The 17,457-nt window shown below is 40.1% G+C and overlaps 1 protein-coding gene across 5 annotated transcripts in view; it reads right to left on the minus strand.

Annotated features, from left to right (window-relative positions):
* The window catches only part of NMT2 (N-myristoyltransferase 2), a 75,241-nt gene extending 67,880 nt beyond the window's left edge, over positions 1–7,361 (minus strand). Inside the window, exons 1-2 of one of the 5 annotated variants that reach the window (XM_074266660.1) lie at positions 7,002–7,304; positions 5,417–5,491 (exon numbers count right to left, since the gene is read on the minus strand). In XM_074266660.1, the coding sequence (XP_074122761.1) occupies positions 5,417–5,491; positions 7,002–7,111 (185 nt within the window). In that variant the 5' untranslated portion in view covers positions 7,112–7,304. Of the gene's footprint in view, positions 1–5,416; positions 5,492–5,803; positions 5,830–6,580; positions 6,604–7,001 lie in introns of those variants that run through there. The other 4 variants (XM_074266661.1, XM_074266665.1, XM_074266664.1 and 1 more) reach the window with 4 other exon arrangements.
* Positions 7,362–17,457: the final 10,096 nt, after the last annotated feature.

A 17,457-nucleotide genomic window follows, 5' to 3' on the forward strand; every position in this document is an offset into this window, starting at 1 on the left:
AAATTCTAATATCTGTGGTCCTTTCAACCTATCCTCACATTGCCCAAGATCTATCAACAAGCATTTATGAAATGTTGTTCTTATGTTCTAGGCCTAGGGACTAAAAAGAAATGAAACAAGATATTCCTGAAAGTTCCAACAAAATCAGAAAGGAAAACATTAACATGTTGGTAGGGAACTGGGTAGAAGGTGGTGCTTTTGAAGGAAACTAAGGATTCTAAGGTGGAACTGTATTTCCAAGGGATACAGAGAAGGGATCTCAGGATCTTGTCTAAGAGGGACAAGATTGGCTCAACTTAAAAGTTCACAGAGGGGAACCATATATGATAAGGCTGAAACAATTGTTTTTAAATGTTAGAAGTATCTATTTGATCATAGAGACAAGAAGGAGAATGCCATTTTAAAAAGACAATGTCAGGATTAGGCCTCTGCTTTAGAAATAGCGCTTTGGCAGCCAAATGGAAAACAGTAGGAAAGGGAAAGGCTGGAGTTAGGAAGACCCAGGAGTTAGTTTACAACAATCCAGGTGAAAGGTGTAAAGTGGGACTGGAGTACGCTGGTGGCCTTGGGAATAAAAAAGGACAATGTAAAAATATTTATGCCCAAAAGGCTATAAAATTGTGTAACCTTTAATCCAGCAGTTTCACTACTGGGTCTGTATCCCAAAGAGATCATAAAAGAGGGAAAAGGATCCACATGTACAAAAATGTTTGTAGCAGCTTTTTGTGGTGGCAAGGAACTGGAAAATGAGTGGATGCCCATTAGTTGGAGACTGAATATGAATGTTCTATAAGAAATGATAAGCAGGCTGATTTCAAAAACCCCTGGACTTAAATGAACTGATGCCAAGTGAAATGAGCAGAACCAGGAGAACATTGTACACAGCAACAAGATTTTATGATGGTCAACTATGCTAGACTTTGTCATCTGCAATTCAACGATCCGAGGAAATTCCAATATACTTTGGATAGAAAACACCATTTACAATCAGAGAAGAGAACTATGGAGATTGAATATAGATCAAAGCAAACTAATTTCATCTTTTTTCCCCTTCTGTTTTTCTCATGGTTTTTCCCTTTTATTCTGACTTTTTTCCCAACATGACTTACATGAAAATAATAAAAGAATGTACAGGTATAACCTGTTTTTTAAAAATTAAATTTTAAAAAAAATGATGAACAAGCTGATTTCAGAAAAGCCTGGAAAGATTTACATGAATTGATACTGAGTGAAGCAAGATTATATGATGATTATCTATTATAAACTTAGCTCTTTTCAGCTATGCTGTGATCTGACACAATTCCAATAGACTTGGGAAGGAGTTGACATGTGCATCCAGAGAGAAATTTTTTTTGGTTTGTTTGCTTTTTCTTTCTAGAGGTTCTCCCCTCCCTGCCCCCTTTTCCTTTGATTTTGCTTGCACAACATGACAAAACATGGAAATATGTTTAAAAGGATCACACATGTTTAACCTATATGAAATTGCTTTTTTTTCTTGGGGGGTGGGAAGGTAAAGGGGAGGGAGAAAAAAATTTTGGAACACAAAATCTTACAAAAACGAATACTGAAAACTATCTTTATATGTATTTGGAAAAATAAAATACTATTGAGGGAAGAAAAAAAAAGTTGTCATGAAAGGAGAATAAATGAGACTTGGCCCCTGCCAAGATTTGTGGGCTAAGCAAGAATGAGAAAAGTCTGTTGCAAATCTGGGTGATATTACTTGACAAAAACAGGGAAGTCTGAAAGAGGGATAGTTGAGAAAAATACTAAACTCTGTTACGGACATCTATCTGCCTCCTGGCTTCCTTCCAGTCTCTGCTGACGCTTCCAGCATGAAGCCGTTCCCAGTCCTCCTTCCCCCTGAGACCATCCCCAACTCAGGCTATATCTGCTTTGTTTATAGCTGCCGGGTTAGACTGTGAGCTCTTCAGAGAGCAAGCCTTTTCCTTTTTTAGTCTTTCTTTGTGTCCCCAACACTTAACACAGCATTTGATTCATAGTAGGCGCTTTAACAAAGGCTTACTGACTTGATAGGTTTGCCTGAATAACCTTTCCCAAATTAAATTCTAAACTCTCCTGTCCTTTCAACTTATCCTCACATTGCCCAAGATCACCAAGCACTTATGAAGTGTTGTTCTTGTGTTCTAGGCCTAGGAACTAAAAAGACTAAAATGAAACAAGATATTCCTGTAAGTTCCAACAAAATCAGAAAGAAAACATTAACATGATGGTAGAGAACTAGGTAGGAGGTGGTGTTTTTGAAGGAAACTAAGTATTCCAAGGTGGAAGTGTATTTCCAAAATGTCCAGCAGAAAGGTTAAGTGCTGTGAGATTGGCACTCAAAAGGTAGACTAGGGCTGGGTATAAAACTAGAGATGATAATGGGCCCCATTGGAGCTAATGAAGTCATCAAGAGAGTGTGAGAGAAGAAAGCGGGCCCAAGATAAAACCTTGGGACATGCTCAGTCAGGCACACAGCATTTATTGAGTGCCTATTGTATGCCAAGCCAACTGTGTTAGGGCATGAAATATGAAAGAGGAGCCATCCAAGAAGATTGAGGAGTTCTCAGGTAGAAAGAAAACCAAGAGACCAGTGACATGAAAATCCAGAGCAGAAAGGAGTATACAGCAGAGGAAGATCAACCTGCTTTGAGGTCAAGAAGGATGAGCATTGAGAGAAAAACAAAACAAAACAAAACAAAACAAAACAAAACAAACAAAAAAACAGCAGAGCTGACAATTAGGAGATTATTGGGAACTTCTGCAGAATTGCTTTAGTTGAGTGATGAGGTCAAAAGCCAGTTTGCAAAGGGCTGAAGTTCACTAATTCAAGCTGGCTTGTCTCCAATCTAGCTTTAATTAGTAAGATTTTATTATAGTATGCTACCACAGTATTTAGATGGGCCAAAGTTATGTGTAACTACACTGCCTGTGGAAAACAAGACCCCTGAAATAGTTCAATTCAAGTATTTTACATCTCTACAGTGGGTTTCAACATACTGGAGAGCCATATTTTTCACTGGAAAACATCCTATAAATATTTCATAATTCATTCATGTACTCTAGGCCTTGGCCACAATTAAAAAAAAAAAAAACAAAAAAAAAGCAACACACAAAAGCACACACTTTTTTAGTTATCTTACAGAAAAAGCCTACAAAAATAGGAGAAAAGCAGCATCTGTGGTATACAAATTTAAAATTTCCATTGCATATTTTCTAATTTAAAGCACTACTTTATATGCCATAAAGTAGCAGAGAAAAAAGTTCAGAAGTAAACGATTACTTTCAGGCCACAGAACTGATTGTCTTAGCCTATACTAGTCTCAGAGTTCACCTCAACAAAGTGAAAAATTTGCTTCTTATTATCGCCAAAGATTCACTACTTGTTGCTTTTTGGAATGAATAGAGAGTGAAGAAAATAAATATTAATAAAATATTAATAAATATTTAAAATCTTAAATTTTCATTGAAAAATACTGCAATATTTTCCACTTAAACTCTTGAGGTGAAAGAGTCATGGATGTCAGATAGGTTGGTAAGATACAAGGAATACAGAATTTGGAATTGGGAAGTTAGGAGTTCAAATCTGTACCTAAACATTTACTCACCTAGTGATTCTGGGCAAGTCATTTAGAGATAAAGGTTCTGTTTCCTCATCTGTTAAATGCAGCATTTTTAAGTATCATTCGAGAGAACATGGAAAGCTCTGAAAACCTTAAAGCACCAAGCTATTATTATTAGCTGGGTGATCTTAAATATTACTTTACCTCTTCAAATTGAAGATAGGGATTAACAAATATACATAATACCTTCAGGGGATTGGTTATGAGGCTTTATAGCTTTAAAGCAGGAAGGGAATTTAAATATCTCATCCAACCCTCTCATTTTATAAACAAGGAAACCCAAGTCCCAAAGCAATTCAGTGCTTTGCACAGGTTGACAAGAATAGGAGGCAGCTTGAGCATTTAAATCCAGGCCCTGAAGACCTGAAATCTAGCAATCTTTCCCCTATGCAAAGCTATACGTTGCAACCCTGGATCTGACGCTTTAGCAGCTGATTCAACACGGGCAATTCAGCTTCTCAGTCTGTTTCTTTCATGGTAAGATGGGGGTTTAAATTATTCTCACACTATTCTCTACCTTATGGAATCAGAAAAAATGCTAGGGACACTTTAAAAATTAAAATCAAAATACTCATGGTCATACAATCCAACCCTATAATTTTGCAAATGAGTAAACTTGAAGCCCTCCCCTCCTGCCTGCACAAGAGCAAAGATTCAGAGTTTTACCCAAGACCTCATACCTTAATAGGCCAGCAATTAATTATCTCAATTCTATTTTTTCCACTGTGGATTGATACGGCTACTTTAATTGCTCTCAGTCTTCTGAGCATTCTTTTATTGTTATTCATCAGTGAGAGTAAGAAAAGACCCTGCCTGAAGAACTACTCATAGTGTTTAACAGATTGCAGGCTTCTGCCTATTGCAATGATTCCAGAACTAAGGTGGGGGTGGAGAGGAGTGGGCAGGGAAGGAAGCAACAAAGTAATTGATCAATCAGCACTCAGATGGGTAATTCTTGGCAACACTGATTCCAGAGGAAAGTATTGTATAAGCAAGATGGAGGACCTAGGTAAACAATCCTAAAGCAGAAACATCCTGCCTAAAATTTTAAATAAAACACAGCCAAGAGATGAACAGAAGAATATTAAAAAGGAGACCACAAGTGAGCAAAAGAGAGAGGCAAAGTCCTCTCTAGTGAGATACCGATTGGCAAAGCATCAAAGCAGCCCCCAGCATCTACTTTAAACTACCACATATGTATTCATGACTATTTGTAGGTAGCCATCATGGTGCAAATTCCCATTACTTCATAAGCATAACCTGGCTCAGGATCAGAGCATTTCCTTCCCTGTCTTGGAAACAAAAATTTTCTGGACTTTACTCTCCTAACGGTTATATTGGATCCCACCTTGCCAAACCCAAAACCCATGGGACCCAAGGGATTCTCTTGACAGTTTCCCCTTAATTTTTCATTTTGTATTTTATAGACATCTCAATGCTCAGTTCTCACTGTTGTCTAAGCAAATCTCAGAGCCAGTAGTCAATAAAACAGCATGTGGATTTTTTTTTCCACACTTGAAAGCATCAATCACTTGGAGATGCCAGTGTAGCAGGGGAATCTGAAAATCAGCTCTAAGACTCCTGGAGCATGTTTTTCAAGCTGACCCACTTCCACATTAGTCATATTGGTTCACAAAATCTCACTTCTAGGTGCAACAGTCATTGTACATTTCTCTGAACTCGGGAGGCTTGGAGAGAAATGCAATACATTTAAGACTCCACCCTCACCGCCCCCCCATCCCCCACCCCACCACCACCCTTTTCATGTCAAAATGCTCCATCAACCAGACCTGTTCAGGGATCCATTCTGTGCCCAAACTGAAACAATCTGGTCTCTCATAGGAGAAGAGAGGAAGAAATCACATCTGCAGGGTGACAGGAGGAAAGTTAAGGAGAAAAAGCAGAGCTCTCTGATCAAGTATTAAATACTTTACAGCTTTTGACTTCTCAGATCAAATATACGCTTTGGAAGCAGGATATGGTGAAGTCTGTGGGAGGTGCCCACAAGCCTGGAGCCCGTCTTCTAAATTAGGTGAGAAGCACCTTTCCTAAATACATATGCATAGGCAGGCTTCACAAATGCAAGCCTTCCTGTTCAAAAAGGCAAGCTCAGAGCGTCCTAGGAAGAAGGGCAGAAGGCAAAATTGCGACTGAAGCATTTTCTGGGAGGGAAATACCTTGGATCCATGCGTTTTTTTTCTTTGTATCCACACGGCTTACTTCAGAGCCTGTCTCCTAGAGCTTAATTCAGTGCCTGGTAACTGACTGACTGACCCCTGGTTCAAGGACTTAGCCCAGGAAACCCGCAGCATCTTTCCCCATTCCCCTCGTGGGTTGCCTTTTCTGGGTTGGGGTACTTCTCTGTCAAAGACAGAACTTTCTATAGTTCATCTCCAACTAAAAGCACCTTAAATTTACAAAAAAATAAAAAAATAAAAAAAAACCCAAGTTTGGGGGTGAAAGGCATGAGAATAGGGGGGAAAGAGAGGAAGTTGGAAGATCCATTACAAATAAGGAATTTGCAGCAGAACCGAAGATGGGGGCTGACCACAAAGGAAACGAGACTGATTCATTCTCTCTCTCTCTCTCTCTCTCTCCCTCCTTTTCTTTCTGCTTTCTCTCTTCTCTCCTTTCTCTTTCTTTTTTGGCCTTGGGTTCCCACGGATACAATCACATGCTGGGAACTGCAGCAAGCAACTCGCCCCCCCCCCCTTCCCGGAGGGAGGCTGAAAAAGCCGCCCCGCCAGACACCCCCCTCCCCACGGGCAGGAAAGCGAGGCGGACCCGAGCCCCCGCGGCCCTGGGGCAGCCAGAGGCAGCTTCTATTTTGGAGGAAGGCTGGGAAGAAAGGCTCGGCCGTCACTGGGTGACAGCGGTCCCTTCCATCCGCACCCCACCCCAAGCACGCGCGCGCGCGCACACACATACACACATACACACACATGCATACTCACACATGCATCTATACACACGCCTCCGGGAGCCCACGATTGGCTTGCACGGGGGTGAAAGCCAGGCAGCAGGGCACAATAGTCCCGGGTCAGCCCAGCGCACCAGGCAAACAAATGCTTATTAGACAGCTCGCCCTCCCCAGCCGCCAACACGTTCGCAGCGCGTGGGCCGCGACCGCGGTCACAGCCGCCTCTCCGGGTCGTGGTCGGCCCGGGGGCCCGAGGCGGAACCCCCCCTCCCCCTTCTCCCGGCTGCTGCAGGGACTGCGGAGGAGGTGGGGGTGGGGCCCGGCCCGGGAGGCACGGGCACACACCGGCGCGGGCACACACGCACACGCACACACATCCGCCCAAGGCTGGGCCAAGCCGGGCACGGGCAGGTCTGGCGGCCGCCCCGGCCTCGCGCCCCGCCCGGCTCCCCTACCCGCGGGCGTGCTCCGTCTCCTCCTCATTGTCTCCGTCGATCCCGCAGGTGTCCTGGTCGTCGAGCTCCAGGCTCTGCTGGCTGGCGGCCGACTCGCTGTCCTCCGCCATCGCGGCGAACGAGCGACAGGGCGAGGGCGAGACGACGAGAGAGCCGGGAGAGCGGCGGCAGCGAGCGGAGAGTGACAAGGCGGCGGCGAAGGGAGCACCGCCCGTGGGAGTGAGAGCGCAGCCCGGGCGCGGGCGCCCGAAGCCGCCAGGAGCTCCCTCTAGCTGCCGTCCTCCTCCTCCTCCTCCTCCTCTTCCCCCCTTCTTCCTCCTCCTCCTCCTCCCCCCTCCGAATTTGGGGAGAGCTCGACAGAAAGCGCGCGCACATGCGCCCCGCGCCCCCGCCCGCAGCCTCCCGGGCAGCCAGGAGAACGTGGGCCACGGTCTGGGGACCCCGGGAGCGAACTCCGCGCGACCCTCTCGGGAACACTCCGGCCAACTGCCCCTCTCTCTCTCGCTGCCTCAGTTTTCCCCTCAGAAAAATGAGGCGAGGGGCTGGGCCAATGACGATCGTCGCAGTTCCATTTAAAAGGCTTCAAAGCACAGCCCTCCCATTCCAGCTGGGGGAAGAAACGGAAGCTCTAACCGCAATTAGTCAACAAGCATTTATTAGACGCCCACTAGATACTGAAAGCTACAAGTAGAATGAAGGAATTTCCTCCTCATAATGATATAATGATTCTATTTTTTAATTGGCAGACAAGAAATACACACACACACACACACACACACACACACACACACACACTCCAGAACCGTGTGGCATAAAAAGCAGGACACTAAGACTTTGGGGACAGCCTGCAGAACATGAATGAATACCAAAAATAAGCCAAGTACTTAAATACCAGGTAGTTTAGAAGAGAGGGAAGGAATAGAGGTGATGTAAGTACATGCATGGCATATAGTAAGCGCTTAAGAAATGCTTCTTGACTGACTGACACTACACTGATGTCTAAATTCCCCTATTGTGTGATTCTATGGACTGCAGGGTTCTCTTTCTCCTCCTAGTGGTGTTAGTATGATTGACTTGGGGAGCCTGAAACAAATCTTTCGAGTAATTCTCAGGGGATCTGGGCAAAATCAACACTGGGAGTTTATTCAGTGCTGGACAACTTCCTTAAAGGAAAAAGAAATTCCTGTTAATAAAATAGATAGTGCAATACAAAACAAATTTTTGGGGACCGGGGTTCAAATCCCAGATTTACCACTTAGGTTCTTATATCAGAGCTGTAGGATGTGGGGAAGGCACTTTCCATTTCTGAGCCTGTTTCCTCATCTGAAAAATGAAGAATTGGCCTAGATGATGTTGGAGCTCTCTTCTTGCCTTACATCTTTTGCCAAGCAAACAAACAAACAAACAAACAAACAAAAACATATATATATATATATGTATATATATATATATATATATGAAGAGAGAGAGAGAGAGAGAGAGAGAGAGAGAGAGAGAGAGAGAGAATTTTCAGGAATAGCAACCTCCTTAATACACAGGCCTCCATGAAAACATGAATTGTAATCACTCTTAAATCATGATTACATGAACTTCCTGTCTTCATGAAGAGGAAGTTAGTAATTGCCTTAGAAAGCTGGAAGTGGAAGGCTGAAATTCAAAATCCCTGTTTCCTATTTCCCACTTCAACCTTTATATACCATGTTCTCTTTAGGCTTTGTTATAAGCAGCAATGTCCACAGACCCTTCAACACCATGAGAGTGCCCTGTGATTGTTTGCTCAAAGTCTGGAGGACATGAGCCACAATTGTCAGGGTTGTATGGGAAGCAAAAATGAGGCTGAAGGAAGGAAGGCTTACTGAAATTTGTGATATTGGCATTTCCTTTTTGAGGGATTGGGAACACATTTCTACAATGAAAGTGCTTTTGAAAGGGGCCAATAAGAGAGCCTTAAAATAGGATTGAGATAGAAGTAGCTAAAGAAGAAAATCAGCAATTTCCAAACCTTGAACATAGTTGGCCATTTAGGACTGGTTGATGTGGAACCCACTAAATGTTTTTTAAAAAAGTAAAAAAAAAAAAAAAAAAAAATTGGTGACAAACTGTGGATGAAAATGCAATATTCTCTTTTCACAGTTGCAACTAATACAAAAAATGACTGGTTTCCTTTCAAAATAGAATCTGAAGATAGAATCCATTAATGTGGAGGAAAGCTTATCTGGAGTTTATCTCTCTGACAGAAACACCTGCATAGCTCTGATTCAGTCAGACCTACTTGTGAAATATCAGGATTAGAAAGTCCATGAGTTCCTTCTTTCCTTCCTTCTTTTCCCCTTCTTTTTTCTTTCTTCCTCTTTCCATCTCTACATCTTTCCCTCCCTCCCTCCCTCCCTCCCTCCCTCCCTCCCTCCCTCCCTCCCTCTCTCTCTCTCTCTCTCTCTCTCTCTCTCTCTCTCTCACACACACACACACACCCACACACACACCCTCTGATTTCATTAATGGAGGAAATTCCAATACAGATCATGGAGTGTATTATACTTTAGACATTTACATTTATAGGGTTATCTTGGGGTACTGAGAAGTTATGTGACGTGCCAGTATATATCCTAAGGCCAGGCTTGTACCCAGATCTTCTAACATCATCCTAATGATGTTAGAATTTGAAGAAACAAACACAATCACTCAGTCTTTATAAAAATAAATTTTATAAGCATGTTTTATTTTTGTATTGCCTAATTTTTACCCTGAATCCTACCCTTGCCCCACCTACATTTTGAGTTCTTTAAAAAGATAAAAACGCTTAGATATGATTTGCTTAAATTTCCATAAAGCTTTGGCTAACGATTCCTCAAAAAGACACTGAGAAATTAAATAACTTTAAAGAAGAAATGTTTGAAAATTAAAAACTAGTTAAAGTCTAGAAAACAATGAACTATAGTGAACATGTGCTCCCCAAAAGGAAAAGAAAATTGACCCAACAGTATTATGGTTTGGGGGTTGACATTATGTAATCTATCACATTAGTCATCAGAAAACTGAAAAAATTGGCTGATGGTTCTAGTGTCATATCAAAGCAATCCTATGTAGAAACACACTTTACCCTACAACCTTTATTTCTCAAAAGGTTGTTATTGTGACTTGTTGTTCTTGTTATTGTTTTTCTTCCTCCTCCTCCCTGTCTTCTTTTTCTCCCCCTCCTCTTCCTTCTTTTTCTTCCTCTTTCCCTTTCCCCCCTCTTCCTTCCATGGTATTTCTGTGCTAGGCTTATGACGCTGCAACAAAGTGGGATTTCCTTGGATTTCAAATTCAGTGTTTTTATGGGGGAGTAAGTATAGACAGAAGGAAAAACACTTGTATCTTCCCTGCTGACTGACTCATACCCCATTAGCAGTGGAGACTGGTCTGGTCTTATTGAAATTATTTTACACAGCCATGCTTGAAGCCATAAGGACTCAGAAAGTTGTGCTTATAATTTTTCTGAGACTATCTGCCAACTCTAAATATTAGCAATCACATTAGAAGTCTTTGATAAAGACAATCAAATTAGGCACTTCTGCATCCTGAGATCTGTGAGCATGTAACACATATGTAAAAAGACTGCCTTCCCACATGTCATGCTTTTCAGAGACAAAAAAAAACAAAACAAAACAACAAAAAAAAACTAGAGCATTTCCAAAGAACACAAATGAATTTGAAGTGACAAACTTTATTCTGGGTTTTGTTGTTGTTATTGTTATTAAGTCAACACGATTCTGTGGTATAACATTAGCAGCATGCTATGAAATGACTGTAATCTTTCCACTCTGCTTGACGTTGACACTTATTACACTCTTCTCTATTGTTTTGCTCTCTGAATATTAGGAATTAGGAATATTAGGAGAAATGGGAGGGAGTCCAGAAAAAAAAAGCAATGAAATGAGTTTGAAAATAGAACCTGGAAGGAAAGGTCAAAGAAGCTCATCCAGTTTCTCCGGGGTAATAGAACACTAAGGGAAGACAAATATTTTCAAACTCAATATGGTGGACATTGACTTATGGTTCTCCATTTCTATAGTAGACAGGAGAAAGGAATTTATGTTATTGGAAATTTGTTTAATAGTTGTAGTTCACTTAGGGAAGAAAAATAATTATCATATCTTAAATGTATTAAACATTTAAACAAGCTGCTTACCAAGGGAAGTTATAGAACCTTTATCATTATGATGATATTATTTCATTTATTATATTTATTTTGCTATATATAATATATATTTATATATGTTATTATATATTATAAATTATAATTAGATCTTATTATTAGATCTTTTAAAACTAGGTTGACAGAGGCAACTAGATGACACAATGGACAGAAGATCAGCCCTAGGGTCAGGGGGAATCTGAATTCAAATATGACTGAGACTAGCTATGGGACCCTGGGCAAGTCACTTAATCCTGATTGCCTCCAGAAAAAAAAAAAAATCCCCCAAAGACTGGACTTACAAAGCAAACCTCCCTGAAATTATAAGCTGTAATAAATTCCCTCCAGAAATCCTTTCTAGCTTCAAAATTAGAGGATTTATTTTAACATAGATATAAACTTTCCTATAAAGTTTATACCTTTCTAAGTATTTTCATACATAGTCTCTTTATAGAGACCCGCCACCATCACTGGAGACAGAATTAGTTTGACAACAGAGGCAGAGGATATAGTTTGCCTAAAGTTATACAAATAATGATAGACCTGGCATAAGCACTTGTGTCTCATGACTCTTAAAAATAATAATGTTTATATAATACTTTAAGTTTGCAAAGCACTTTATGTGACTAGGTGATCTGATTTGAATGTCCCCACTAGCCTAGGAGCTAGGGATCAGATTATAGATAATAAAACAAAGACTGAGGGATTTAAGTGACTTGCCCAGGATCACAAAGCAAGTTATTTATCATTGGAGCAAAGATTCTTAACAACAAAAACAATCAGCATTTAGATAATACTTTAAGGTTTGCAAAGTACTTTTCCTATGTTATTTCATTTTATCATCAAACAAGTCTGTGAAGCTTGGTGCTATTTATTATTAAGGCCTATTTTACAAATGAGGAAACTGAGGCTGAGAAAGATTAAGTTATTTGCCCAGGTTCACACAGCTTGATAGTGTCAGAATCTGGATTTGAACACACATCTTCCTGATTCCTCAACCTGGGATTTGTGAACTTAAAAAAATATATAAGCCATATTTTAATAAAATTTGTTTCTTTTGCAATGCTATTTATTTTCTTTTATGCATTCAATAACATTATTCTGTGAAAGAGAGTATCTCATCAGAACACCAAAGGAATGCGTAACAAAAAAAGCTTTCATTAGAGTCAGGTTTGAGCACAAGGATTCCCTAACTCATAGTTGAACACTTCATTCATTCTCCCTTCTTTTCTCCTGGTCTAAGGTTCCTTTTAGTACAAACCAGACTGGAGTGGGAAGACATTTTCTCAGTCTGCACTAGATGACAGTGCAATTTTTAATCATATTCCTTTAGAGCAACTATATCCCTTGTTTGGGCTGATTTCTTGTTTAAGAAGATAACAAAATTATTCCACAGTCAGTCAATTAGTATTTATTATATTGAACCAGTACAGCAAACCACACTGAGTGTCATACTAAAATAAGAGGAAATTCACTTGAATGAATACATTGAAATACTATGGATTGGTATTTTCAAGAAAAGAAAATCCCTAATTCCCATCCCAGGTTCTAGAGCCTACTAACTAGTTCCTGATTTCCACTCTTGTTTGGGATTTGGAAAACAGTTCAAGTAAAAAGTTAATGATAATTGATAACAGCTGGCATCTTTCTGAGCCATGAGATGCACTCACAGTTCTACTCTCTTGATATGTTTAGAAGTGGCTCTAAATATATCTTTTTTTGTGAAAATCATGACTTCAAAAGTCAGAGGAAAAAAGGGGGATGGTTTTTGGTTTTTTCACACATCACTATTCAACATCAACTAAAATAAGACTGATAGCCATCAGCAAGATCATCTTAATAAGAAGACTCTCAAACCATCTGAATGATGGGTTTGAATAGTGCAAAAAATAAAGTGTGGAGAGGAGAAAGGGAGCCCTCAGTTAAATAGCCTAACCAACCAACCATAGGAAAGTTGGGTTTTTTTGCTTGTTTTTCATCTGTAAGAGAAGAATAGAAAGACAAAGACATCCTGTTTGGGTTTCTTAGTTTTTGATCAACAAAAAAAGTTATTCCTTACCCCCAACCTGGCATCCCCTTTTCAGTTATTCATTTGACAAACATATGAGGTCAGAGTGAACTCCTAATTAACTAGGAAACATCACTGATAGGAGAGAAGCCTGACCTATTTACAAACCCATGACTACAAGGTCCTTGCCACATTGCTGATTTTGCAGGAAAGCTCCATTGGAGTGGGAGAAGAGGATGCAGGGCTGCTTATAACTTTGAATTTCTATGGTGCTTTACTTAAGGAAAAAGAACATCTTCTTTGGCATGAAAAGCGAGGTGGACTTATATAGCTAAGTTAATAAAATGGAGTGTCAGTCTGTAGATGAAATAATGGATGAAAGGAAAATACCAGAATGAAGCACAAGCCAAGGAAAGAGGCAGAAGATGAAAGGGCAAGAAAAGTGTTAATTGGAGGAGACAAAAGAAATAAGGCCAGTAGGGGGAAAAAAATTACCTAGCTAGCGAGAGCGCCACTTGTGATCTCATACAACTAAGCTGAATTTAAATGAGTCACTTATAAAAACCAGAACATTTTAATATTTATGCAGTATTTCAATGTCAAAATAAGGATATCAACAATAAACAAGTTGCCTTTTTTTTTTTTAAAGCCAAGGAGGACTACAGAGCGACCTCATTTTAATCTTTTTTTTTTTTTTTTTTTTTGCTAGGACTTATTATTCAATTGTTTAATTATGTCTGACTCTTCATGACCACATGGATTGTAACAAACCAGACTCTACTATCCTCCATCATCTCCCAAAGCTTGTCTGTGCTCATCTTTGTTACTTCCATGATACAATTCCATCTCATCCTTTGCCATCTTGTTTTCTTTTTGGCTTTAATCTTTGCTAACATCAGGGGCTTTCCAATGAGTCCTGTTTTCTCATCTAAAATATTTAAGCTTCAGCTTCAGTATTTGACCTCCCGGTGAATAACTTGAATTAATTTCTTTAAATATTGACTGATTTGATCTCCTTGCCACACAAAGGACTCTCCAATGTCAGAGAGGACTTAATGAGCACAAGCCTATATGTTGTCAAGTTGTCATGATTCTTCATAGATGAAGGATTTATTGGTGACATCTAACCAAGCATGTCATTATAACCCACATTGATTATCACAGGACTCACCGTAGCACTCCTCACTGAATTCTCAAAGGATATGTGAATGGTCCCTTGGTTTGGAATCCTACCTTTGTTTGCCTTGGTCATCACTGATAGCAAGCACCTGGCCTCAGCCTCATGTTCTTGAAAACTTTTGCTTGTTTTATGATCTCCTCAATTATAATTCTGCATCAGCAGCTCTCCCTTGTTTTTTCTCACTACCACCCAATTTCCCCACTTTCTCTGCTCAGCTAATCTGTTGTCTATTCTCCATTTTCATCAAAGAAAGTAGATTCCAGGGACAGCTAGGTGGTGCAGTGGATAGAGTATCAGCTCTGAAGTCAGGAGGACTTGAATTCAAAATTTACCTCAGACACTTAACATTGCCTAGCAGTGTGACCCTGGGCAAGTCACTTATCCCAATTGCCTCACCAAAAAAAAACAAAAACAAACAAAAAAATCCCCCACAAACTAATTAATTAATTTTAAAAAAGAAAGAAAGAAAGTAGACTCTGAAGCAGTCAACAATCTTATTAGGGCTAAGACACATATATTCTTGGTTAATTGGCTGAGCAATCTACAGGCATGTGCATCATACAGGAGAATTATAAAACTATTGTAGAAGCCAGATGGGAACCAGGCCTGCAATCTCAGGGAAGATTTGAAATCACCACCACCTTGGCAACATCCCACCTTCCAAGCTCTCGCAAGCAATGTAAGACTTCTTGATTAATTCCTCTATTTCTTGGTCAATCAGTGCATCACTAGAGTGTGCCCTTCTCAAGTAGAGTAAATAATAACTTTATAAACAGAGTACAGCCTCCTATATTGTCAGAGGCTTTGTTACCAGAGATGGAACTACAGAAAAGTCAGGGAGATGTCCTCCATGTTTGTTGAAAGATGTACCTCTCTGGCCCTTTCTTGAGAGGGAGAGGAAAGAAGGGGGGTTGAGAGGAAAATGGAAGGAAAACATCAGGAGGAAGAAGGAAAGAGTGGGTGTTGGGCCAGAGGAAGGACAGGAGACCAAAAGGAAGGGAGGAAGGCAGAAAGAAAAAGGAAAGCAATAAAGAGAGGAAAATGAAGAGGAAGAGAGTTTCCAGATATGTTATCCTATGTAGAGGGATCCCTCTGATCCCTACTCAGTGACAGACTGAACATAACTGTCATCTGGATTACGCTCCCACACACAGCTGAGAAAATTGTACAGAGACTCTGCCCTCAACCAGCACTTTGAGATATGTTTTTTTTTTTTCTATCTAACCGGTAAGTAACAGTATTCTTTTATAATAAATTTGTTGTCATTGAGTTATTTTCATCATGCCCAACTCTTCACAACCCCATTCGGGGGTTTCTTGGCAATGACATTGGAAGGGTTTGCCATTTTCTTCCCCAGCTCATTTTATAGAAGAGGAAACCGAGGCAAAAAGAGTTAAGTGATTTGCTCAAGATCAAGATTATTATAATAATACAAATTTGTTGAATTGAATTGTCCTTCACAACCTCGCAACTTCCTTCATCTATAGGGTTCCTGATTTCCACAAATGATTCAATATTTTTAAAAGCTTGATATAAAAGGATCCTCATTTCAAATTAAAGCACATGTTTAGTGAGTACTTACAACAGTTCTAAGTGTTGGAGGAAATACAAAGCATAACATAGATAACTGCATCTTTCTTGCCCAAGAATTCATTAAAATGTGAGTCTGGTCATAGGAATTCAACATAATGAGTTGTAAATGAATGTACAGGATTATGAGCCTTTGAAAACATGTCTCCCTAGAGTATTAATGTATCCATTGGTAAAGGGTTCCTCAAAGATACAAAGTTTTTTAGCCTTTCCTACATGGTCCATCAGAATTGATTGAGGCAACACATCTAATCAACTGTAACTTACTGTTACAGTAGCAAAATTTGTTTAGTAGTAGTCCCTAATAACAATTTTCTTTTTTTTCTCCAGTGATTACTACTTTCCCCACAATGCCCCATGGAGTCATTCAGACTCCTAGTGCTACTCTGTGGTTTGGATCCTCTTAGAAGGGAACAGACTTGGGATTGGAGTAATTCCTCTAACATTCTGATGAATTCCACTTTCACCTCTGGTTCCATATAGATCTTTAGCTTAATTGTACTAGTCTAAGGGCTTGAATTTGGGAAACCAGCATGGGGGTGGGGTATGGTGCTAAAGAACTAAAGGCTTCATTGGACCTGCATGATCAAATTTAATTTATAAAATGGAAGAAGAGAGGGCAAATTCAAGCCCTTTTCTTCCCTTGATGCTCCTTGAGATGACAGGGAAGGCAAGTTCGAGTATATGCTGGTACTGCCTAGGAATTCCCCTTCTCAGAAGGCTGAACTCTGGCACTCATCACTGCTTGTTGTTTGGGAAATCCACCCAATTCTATCCAGGATACTGAGTTTTAGGAACTCAACAATTCCCTTGGAAAGCTAACTTCCCAGGATTCCCAAAACTCTGCCACATGGTTCCCTTATCCACAAATGCCATCTCTTCATCTATCTCTCTTTTTCTGGGACCAGATATCTAAAGATATCTGAAGATATCAGATATCTGAAATAGAGGAACTTTCCTTTCTGTTCAATAGAGGTAGTGACTTGAGTGCTTTGCTTGGAGTCAGGAAGACCTTTTTTTAAAACTTGTTTCAGTCTTACTAACTTCCTTGACTTTAAACTAGTCTCTAGTCTCTCAATTCTCATTTCCTCATGTGTAAAAGGAAGGGGTTGGGATTGCTAGATTTTAAGGTCCCTCCCAACCTAATTTTAGGGTCACTTCCATGTCCTCTTAGCTCAGCTTACCTTTGTATCTCACTGTAAGAGAAAAAGGGGAAAAGACCCAATTCTGTAATTGACTTTATAAGTCAGCACAAAAGGATAGCTCTGTATCCTCAACTGGTTCATTATGACCAAGTCAAACACTCCCCTTGCAATGGATCCAAGTATAATCTGTGCTTAATTCATGTTGTTTATTGGATCACAGTCCCTTAAGAACACATTATTATGATCTTACAGCAGCCAGCTTGAGAGCAAACCTACATGGAGCCAAAGAGATTTTCTGACAATGTAGATAGATATAAGGGGTTAATCTGGGAGTTCTTTTATTAACTTGATGAGTT

The sequence above is a fragment of the Sminthopsis crassicaudata genome, chromosome 5 (assembly GCF_048593235.1).
Source record: "Sminthopsis crassicaudata isolate SCR6 chromosome 5, ASM4859323v1, whole genome shotgun sequence".
NCBI lineage: Eukaryota > Metazoa > Chordata > Mammalia > Dasyuromorphia > Dasyuridae > Sminthopsis > Sminthopsis crassicaudata.